This window comes from Physeter macrocephalus, chromosome 3 (genome assembly GCF_002837175.3).
Source record: "Physeter macrocephalus isolate SW-GA chromosome 3, ASM283717v5, whole genome shotgun sequence".
In the NCBI taxonomy this organism is placed as follows: domain Eukaryota; kingdom Metazoa; phylum Chordata; class Mammalia; order Artiodactyla; family Physeteridae; genus Physeter; species Physeter macrocephalus.
Genome location: NC_041216.1, coordinates 24504229 through 24514010, shown reverse-complemented (window position 1 = coordinate 24514010; position 9782 = coordinate 24504229). Strand labels below are relative to the sequence as shown.

At 46.5% G+C, this 9782-nt stretch overlaps 1 protein-coding gene across 4 annotated transcripts in view; it reads right to left on the bottom strand.

The window, feature by feature from the left end:
- Nucleotides 1-9284, bottom strand: part of PEX14 (peroxisomal biogenesis factor 14) — a 21514-nt gene extending 12230 nt beyond the window's left edge. The window contains exons 1-2 of one of the 4 annotated variants that reach the window (XR_003679188.2): nucleotides 9062-9284; nucleotides 4992-5120 (exon numbers count right to left, since the gene is read on the bottom strand). Coding sequence is in view for 1 of the 4 variants with exons in the window: in XM_055083780.1 (XP_054939755.1) it covers nucleotides 4992-5172 (181 nt within the window). In the remaining 3 variants the exon portion in view is untranslated. The other 3 variants (XR_003679187.2, XM_055083780.1, XR_008616940.1) reach the window with 3 other exon arrangements.
- Between the last annotated feature and the right edge of the window lie 498 nt (nucleotides 9285-9782).

The following is a 9782-nucleotide window of genomic DNA, read 5'->3' as shown; positions in this document are numbered from 1 at the left end:
GTGCTAAAGAGACAGAGAAATGGGAGAGGAGGAGAGAGAGAGAGAGAGAGAGAGAGAGAGAGAGAGAGAGAGAGAGAGAGAGAGAAACGGGAGAGATTCTTCCCCGTTCAGTTCTTGGTGGGAACAGAGAGGCTGTTCACAGTGCCACCTCCATTCACACTCACCTCCAGAGTCACTTACACCCTCCCCACCCCCAGCTTCTAGGTGTCTCCATGGACCTGCTTCCTCCAGAAGGTCTGGCCTGAGATCAGCACCCTGGGGGTTCCTTTGTTCTTAACTCCCGAAAGCTCTCACCATTCACACCATACAAGATGGCATGGGTTAGCTTTTGCTGTCCTGCCCAAGCACGGGGCTTCCCTCTACATTACACTGGGGCTTCCTGAGGCAAGGCCTGTCCTCTACTTCTGCGGCCTGCTCCACACAGAGCACACAGGAGGCCTCACTGCCTGGCTACCTGGGCATCAACCCCAAGAGTTGATGGTATTACTCGGCAGCCTTGCAATTCTCAAGCACACGTCCACCATCATTTATTCATTCAACAAGTGTTTCTGGAAAACCTGCTAAGTCAGAACCTTGGGCCATAGATTTTTAAAAAAGCCTCTGAGCTCAAGAAACTCACAGTTTAATAGGAAGTGAGTAAATATTTCAGTGTAGTGTGATGGCGAGCAGGGGGCTGATCAAGGCAAGGGGAACCTCCATCCCAGTTGGAATGGAGGCATTTGAAAGGGAGTTACGGGAAGAGCATCTGGACCCCTGTCGCATCCAGCACACACCCAGCATGTCTTCTCTAATTCCCCACGCAGCATCTGCTCCAATGGTACAAATAATTTTAATATTAGTCTAAGAATAATACAGTCAAATAGGTAATACAGCCTCAAAAATAATTACACAATGCATTTCAAAGTAAAAAAGCCATGTGATTTTGACTGTCCTCCGTCAGGGTGATGACGTGGCAGCCACCTCCCTCAGGTCGTGTCTTCTGACACTCCTATCCCATGTTGCAGCCGCTCTGACCATCACATGGTTTCACGTCCACGTGGCTTTGCTTTAGCTTGGATGCTCCGGTCCATCCTGTCTGGTCACTGTACCAATCATGCCCCAGGTCCAGTTAGGCATCTCCCGCTCTCTGAGGCGCCCCTTCACCTTGTCTGTGCCACCATCCTGGGCTGACCTCATAGCACTGCTGTGTTCCCTTAACTGTCTTTCCTACTGGACAGGAGGGCTGGAGACAGAGACCAGCCAGGCCTTAATCGTCCCATCCCAGGGGTCCGGCACAGTGCCTGGCACACAGCAGGCGTTCAGTAATCAATGCTCCCTCAGAGACCTAAGACAATCAAGGGAAAGTTTATGTTACTAAACAGGGCCAGAAGAGAAACAAACTGAGAAAGAACACACAACACTCTCTCAGGATTTCTAATGAAATGTCAAAGCCTTTCACCAACCTCAGACATTTACATCCTATTTTAAGAAGAGGCAACTGAAGCTGTAGGTCAGTCTTTGAAAAAGCCTAAACTGTTTACCAAAGACAGTGGCGGGGGGGGGGTGGATATTTAAGCCTAAGAAAAATTATTATAGTACAAAATTCGCACTGGCCTTGCCTGTATTTCAAAGCTACCTTGCTTTCTTGTCTCTCTGGAAGGAAAGAAGAAAAGTCATCTTAGAATGAATGAATCAGTCAAGCATTTACAAGGACTTTAGTTCAGGACTGTGTTAGGCTCTGCACATAGACACACACACTGATTCCTGCTTCAAAGTCGAACAAAAGGAAACCAAAACGAGAAACAGAAGATGTCAAATTTCCTCTTGCATCCCGGCCTGACTTTTCCTGAGCTCTACCCGACTTTCTTTTAAGCCCTGACAACTCTGGTTTATTCTCACACCAGGTGACACCAAGCTTCCCCTGGTGTCAACCTCCTCCCACTTTCACAAAGCCTTCTCTGACTTCTCGAGCCCACATTAATTTTTCTCTTTTCTGTATTCCTGTGGAGTTTCTTGTCTGTATAATTAATTTTGGCATTAAATCACAATGTCTTATATTATTATCTTTTTCTTAAGAGTTTATCTTATCTCTCCCAGAGAGCCTGTAAGATTCTTAAAGATCATGTTTTGAATCTCTCATGATACTGTACTGAGCATATAGCAGGTTCTTAATAAACAGTGATGAACTGGTACCATTTCTGCTAGGTCTCCATGTTCTCTTTGCTGATGCTGGCATTCACTAACATCTCAAGGTCAACCACATTCACCAAAAAGCAGAGACATCAAAAGAGGCACCGAGTGGGACACCTGCCACCAAGCAGGAGGGCGGGCAAGTCCAGAGGTGACGATCCCCGAGCACTGGCCTCCCAGGGGTGGTCTCGGAAAATCCACCCTTCCTGGAGACATGAGCATTTGGGGCTGAGCCCAGAAAATCCCATTTTCTAGGCTTGGGCTCAGAGATGGAATGTCCTTAAAAAGCCAAGAAATGGGAAGGAAAGGGCTGCCCGAGCTCCAGATGTAAAATCTGCAGGAACACACATGAACGGAGGCCATAAATCCCTCCCAGGACGCAGACAATGCCTCGGTGATAAGCATGCAGATTGCACACCTAGTTGAGAAACTCCCCTGAGTTTGCTTGTAATTAAGGGGGTTAGAAAGGTAAAAAAAAATATATAAACCCAATTAATCATTTAAATACTTAAAGTCAGATTTTTTTCCTCACTCCAGGATTAGTATATTTCATAACGCCAGCAGCAGACAGCCCTGGTTTTTACTGGGGTTCATTTTAGAGCATGTTTAAACTAGTCAGATTGAGTGATGCTTCCAGCAACTAATCGCATGTCAAATAAAAGATATTTTATGTAATAAATTACCGCTACAAGTAATTCAAATGTCATTTATCAGTTTTATTATCAGGCAAAGTCTTGTTTCTCTATATTAATCAAAATCAAGCTTTTTTTTTTTTTGGAGTAGTTTTGACACCTCTTGGCAAAAGTACAGAAGTGAAGAGGTAGAGTCACCCCCAAGCTGAGAGGAGCAGGGTAACGGTACAAGAAGAATGAAGCTCGAGGGTGACAACTAAAAAACTCCAGGTATTTAAAATTACCATTACCATTGTTTTTATACTAGCGTCAAAGCAGGAAGGAGTCTGTCTCTATGAAGATGTATTTTATTTTTAGGGCTGGGAGACTCTTAAAAATACTCCTACCTAAATACCTAAACGCGTAATGCTAATGCTTCTTCTCAGAGAGATCTGGGCAGGAGAGTGATTTAAATGACTGAATCGCGCCCCCCCCCCAGCCCCATTCTTTTGCCTCTTCAGAAAGACTAGCAGTTTAACCCTTTGTGCCCACTGAAAGTAGGCAAACGCATGATGCTTTAGGTCAACTCTGTGACCAACAGAACAATTTGTTCTGAGCAAGAAGTTTCCAAGTAGCGGAGAGACCTGTTTGGTATTAAGCCATGGAGGAAACAGCTGGAATAGAACAGATGTGCATTTTAGAAAATTCTGCACCCCAGCGGCCACTGTCCGTCCTCAACAAATCCCATCAAACCCTGGGCCCAAGGACACACCTGAAGAAAAAGTGTGGAGACTTAGCCTTTGGTTTAAAAGAAACACAGAGACTATGTTTAGTGACCCAAAGCAACACAATGGATCGAAAAGAATGTCAGCCAGGACCAAGAATGAGTCCCAGGCTGACAAATAGCTGCCACTGACTCAGCAGCCCCAGTACAAGGCTCATCACTGAGCACTGGTCTCAGAGGTCACACGACACCAGTGGTTTGGTTAGACAAGGCGACCACGGATGAGATCAACTTGAGTTCGTGCTACCTGGCCTCACCCATTCAGCCTTTTCCAGAGAGCAAAAGAAAGGTGATATCTAAATGAGACCTGTGACACACAGAGCAGATTCTAACCTACTGCCTGGCCCCCGCGCTGTCTATACGGAAGACTGCACTTCCCTGCTGTGGGAAGGACGGTGAAGTGGGGGCCAAGAAGGCAGTTCCAGGCCTCGTGGTAGGGATCAAAACAAGTCTGGCATTTTAAATTGCGCCTTTTAAAATCTGATATCTGACACTTTAAAATCATGTTTTGAAAAAAAGAAAACTTCAGAGATAGACCATTAAAATGAAGACAATTACAGAAAAGGCATTTTGAAAGACAGCAGATCCAAGGCTGAAGTCTTATGTTAAACATACAAAACTGAGCAATTTTCCATTGCTGTGGAGTCAATTTTAACCTTTTTAGGTTTTTCATAAGTGACTTAAAGAAGGAGTTCTGCCTGTATTTTGGAAGTGTACATTTATTACTAGCTTAAAGAAGCTTTATTGCTAAAAGCAGCTTTCATTTAAAAACAACAAAAACCTCTCATGGGTCATGTTCTCATGTAATAATTAAAAGCTGCATTCAAAAATGACCTTCACGTTTAATGTGAAATTCTCTAACAGATTGCCACTACATAAATATACATGGTATAGCCAGGACAAGGAAGGAAGGAAGGAAGGAAGGAAGGAAGGAAGGAAGGAAGGAAGAAAAGGAGGGTGGGGCGAGGAAGGCTAGCCTAAATCTACTAATATTAACTTTAAAAGATAAAACTAGGAGACAAGTTATTTCACTGACCAAACAAGAACACACCCATAAATCAGATGTTTATGTTCTTATTAGTGAAACAGTAACATGCAAAAAGCATTGATATAAGAAAACGGAAACTGAACCAATAAATACTTTTACAGATTCCTGCTTGAAACCAAAATACTTGAAACAATACAATAAACTCATTTATTCTGGTACCTTGTGTCTTAAACCTTTGTCACATACTTAGAAGTTCATCTAGAAGAGGATTTGGGTGTGTCATACTCCTCTGGAAAAACCCAAGAGCCATCTCCTACTCCCAGTGTCCCCACCCCCCCGCCCCACGCTTGCTGACTCTGGGAGACGTGAAGCGCTGCCCTTTGGCCACAGTCCTGAATCCCAGTCAAGGTTAAAGCCAGAGTTTGAGCGGGTGACTTACTATATGGCTGCGAAATGACGTGAGGGGGCTGGACAGGAACCACCTGTGTGGCTGGGCCCAAGGACGCAGGCTCATCGGCAGCCGTGCCCGACTGCTGGAAAGCCAAGGCAATCTCTTCATCCGTCAGCCCTGGGGGATAAGAGGACATAATTGCTGGTGAGTACCTTTTGCCAATGTCCATGGCTGCAATGAAATCATTTGAGAAAAGACCTTAGAGTCACAGGACGCCTAGCATCCTGGTAAGTTGCTTCCCCGATTTCGGATTCTCTGGAACCTCTCTCAGCTGCAATTTAACCTTAAGCGACAGAATATTAGCCTCAACACTGCTTCCAAATGTGGCTCATTCAATTTCCTTAATTTATCCTTGAGTTTATTGCTGCTTTTGAAGTCTCTCTGTACTGCAATTCTCCATTCTTCCCCGAAAACAGATACCATCAACTGCAAATGTGGCTCATTTTAATCTGTAATGGTGTTAAAAAAAAAAAAGAGGGGAAAAAACTAACAATAATGCATGAAAACAGACAGGGAAACAAAAAACTAATTATTGGGTGAGACGACTAATTAGTCTAGATCGTTTCTGAAGACGGGAATAATTTGCTTTATTTTATGACAAATGCAGAAATAAAAAGAAAAATCAGGACTGACTGTGATTAGTATGAATGGGATATAGACTGTAAAGAAGAAAATAAAACAAGAAAATAGATCAAAACAAGGCCAGGCCCAAACTTTCAGATGATTATTACTCTAGACTATCATAGGCTGCCTATATCGCCTTTGGCTAGTTTTTCTTTTTCCTTTTTTTAAAAAAATCCTCCCAACAGTCTAAACCACAGTGCACTTGGGACATCAGGAAATTGCAGGGCGCCATCTGCAGTGGCTATGACATGCGGAGAGGCTTCGCCCAAGAAGGAATAAAAGGCAAGTGAAAAACCCAGGAAGATGACATTTCCAGTGGGCGCACAGCTGGAATATTTCAACAGGTCGGAGGCAGACCAGGGACGCCAGCTCTTGGGGAAGAGGATGAGGGCACTGACCAATCCAAAGCATCTGCACGAGGACTGGCGCGCAGGTGTGAGAGAGACTTCCCCACAGGGCAGCTCTGTGTCGCAGGGGAAGCAACCGTGTGCACAAAAGTGCTCCAGGCGCTGCGACTGGGAGAAGCAGGTGGGAGGTCACTGCTAGTCTCTGCAAAAGAGCACTCTGGCCGGCCTGAGCTGTTCTGGGAATCCCGACATCCAGTCCAGCCACAACACAGAACTTTTAAACTAGAGCCAAGAGCTCTTCCACATCGGGCCGGCAGCTCTCCATTAGAGGCCCGCAGCATGGTCTATCTGTCCCTGGGGGGTAGTGAAGTACAAGGAGGCTCCGAGGGTCAGCATCTCCCGAAGCATGGTGCCTCGAGCTCTGTGCCAAGGGGCTAGCCGGCGGAGCCCATTAATGCTCTAAGCACAGCACTGCCCCACACCACGCTGGCATGTGAGTTGGCTGCAGCCGCCCCTCAAACTCTTCATGCCCCACCACAAGTGGTCAAGGGAGAATTCCTGAACTATTCTAAATGGCCCTGGACCCTCTCTTCTCCTCTCTGCACCGAGCACTCAAGGTCCCTCCCCCACTTAACACTGCATCCCTTTCCCTCTTTGCCCTCAGCACAGGACAGAGCCCGCCAGTGGTGGGCAAGGCCACACCTCCGTGGAGTCTCAGTGCTGCTGGGTCGCCCGAGCAAGCGCACCATCCTCTCAACAGACTGACGGGGCAGAGGAGAGGCTGGCAGGGGGCAAAGAGGATCATTTACTGGCGCTTGGCACCTTCAAAAACAAGAGCTGAATTTGAATACGTGGGGCTAGCCAGGGGACGTTCCTCCTCCCTAAGCCCCCAGCTTGCTGCAAAAGGACCGCTTTACTGTGATGTCACCTCCCAAGGACAGGGGCAGGACAGACAGACGAGCCGGGCAAACACAGAGAACACGCTTCGCTGAGCGAGTGCCTCCCAGGCTCCAGCCCGGGTACTGACCGCCAGTCACTCCTCGGTAGAAAGGGGAACCCCTTTCAGAGTTCTAGTAGGAAAGACATGGTTTTAACCAGTCATAATCAGCCACGAAAGAAGACAGTGGCACATGCGGCGTCAGCACGAGCTGCTGGTCACTGGTACACAATGGGACTTCATAAACCTGGTGGTTCGTGTGCCTTGTCAGCCACTGGCTGCAAATGAGGATAATTTTCCCAAAAGGAGCATTCGGTTGCATTCTCATTTTCCCTTTTGGCTCTTTCAAATATAAACAAGTACGATAATGTTTAACGCTGGGGAAATACACGGCAAGTTACAGGCTGTGCTGCAGCCCTGAGAGCTGGAGCTGGTTAAAGGGACAGGACTCCCTGACCACTGTCCTGCCCTCTGGCCCTGAGCTTTTACGAAGCCTATTTTCTTAATAAAACACGTTCCTTGCATTATTGCAGCCAAGCCCACTAGTGAAGCCCCGGTTTAAAGGGCATCAGCACTTCCTTCCAAGCTCTTGTTTTATACAGACCTTATCATTTGATGCTCTAAATTTACATTGGCTGGAATTCTGATATCCCTAGTTCTCTGGAGAGTCAGGATTTTGATTTAGTTATAGAAAATGAATCACTCTTCTTCTTTTTTAAAAAAATAAGCATTTTAACGATCTCACTGAATAAGATAATTTCAGAGCCGGGCCATTATCCTAGCCATTGCCCTTATTTAACAGATTAAAAAACAAAAACCAAAAAACTGAGGGCTAAGGAGGGTGAAAACTATGCCTCAAATCATACTAGTAAAAGCCTGGTGATGCCAGATGAAACCCCAGCCTGGTGACTTCCCACTACAGCACAGAGTTACAACACATCAAATTGATGCCTAAAGTCTTCAATCTTGTTAAAGAAAATATGAGGACTAACTTGTCTTCCCCCAGCCACCCCCCGCACCGGCACCCCATCCATAGGTAAGAGCCAGTGAATGCTGCTTTGGGGCTATTCCAAAATAACACAGGAACCTAACACCTGGGTCCTATTTGCAAATGACACCTGGACAACTTTTTGAACACTATCAGAGTGACAAGGGTAGAGCGACCTCATCTCCTTCTAATATTCTAATCAAATAAATCCAAAGGCCTCTCACAGACTGGTGCCTACGCTTCCCTTAGTGGCCTTTTCCTCTGGAGTGTCCCCAGCTTCGGGAAGATTGACTCTACAAGACTCAAGTGGTTCACCTGGGACTCACAGAACCTGAGGTGGGGTGGAGTGTCATTCCTCTCAGAACATAGCAGGTTATCTACCCCATCACCAGCCCCTGGCGCTGAACGGACCCTGCCTTTAGGGATGGGGTACTGCCTTAGGGCCCACACATAAGACAGCCAGGTTCCCACCCACCCCCACTGAGATAAACAGTGGAGAACTTAGATTGAGACCTTGCAGAATCCAAAAGGTTAAAAGGAATAATAAAGGAAACTGCCAATTGTAAGTGAATTATATTTGGCTCTGAAAGCTGAGGCACAGGCTATATTATAAAAGGCAGCTCTTTGCGTTGTTTACCATCACCCTGACTAATGCAGACCTTTTTTTTTTTTGTTTTAAATAATCTCATGCAAATTAGACACACATACTTCCTTCCAGTTGATTGCTATCTGCAATCTAAGCGCAGAGGGACTTGAGCAAGGGCTGAGCAGAGAAGAGACAGGAGGAAAGGGTGTCACCGTCCTGTGGCAGGCAAACCTCCTCCCCTCCCATCCCTGCCTCACATGTCCTTTAGCTGCTGCCTTTGGAAGAATTAGCCAATTTTAATAAAGCCTAAAATTTTCTTTTAGCACTAGCACTTTGCATTTAGATGTTCTCACAGTAACTTCAGTTCTGCTACTTGGTGATTCCAGGAGCTACCAGCCCCTCCCCCAGTCTGTGACATTGACAATTAAACTATGTTATTGATAGAGAGCAAAACTAAGAAAGTCCTGCTCGGTTATTCCATCCACTCACTAGCTTTACTCAGGAGGAGGAGAAACGGCCGAGGGGACGTGTCCAAGGTGAGCAGACGGAGCAGGACGCCTGCCTCTATCATTTCACCTTTAAGACCACAGCTGCCTGATCTGCAAAGCTGCGCTCAATTCAAAGGGAGCCGTGCAGACGGAGACCCGGAGCCAGGACGGACTTCTAGTTCCCTCGGTTCTCTGGAATCTACTTCTCCAAACAGTTCCCTTTCCCAGGAGACTGCCCCTGTGTAGATGCTGGGCCAAGGACTTCTCTTCCATCACTTTCTCCAGGGTGGGATTCTTTTAAAAGAACAGAAACAAGAGAGCTACATTCTATTGATTAATAAAGCCCCGTGTTACCGCTGCAGCAGCTGAAGTCAGAGGCCTCGGGGCTGCCACACCTGCTTATTTTTATCCTTCAGAAGATAAACAAAATTGTTTAAAGATTTCTGTTAAAATGCAAACAAAACCAAACCAGTTGACTGTGTAAGCTGCAGCCAACTGGCTCACAGTGCCGCTGGGTCCTTTCCCAGCACTCAGCTCAGACAAACCGGGCACCGGGAAGGGCTTTTTTCTGTGGGACTGGCGGTGCAAGGGCTTCTCAGAATAAGGAGCCTCAACGCTCTCCCCAGTGACCACTGGGCACTGCCCCAGGGCCTGGCTCCATGCAGGGGAAGAAGAAAGAGGGATGACAGCAGACAGCAGCGTTCTCTGTATCCCTCAGGTCAAACAACCAGCAGGACAGCAGGGTTAGGAATAGTTTGGATATAAGCAAGGTGATGAACGCCTGACAGCACCTTCGGGCCCAGTCCGAG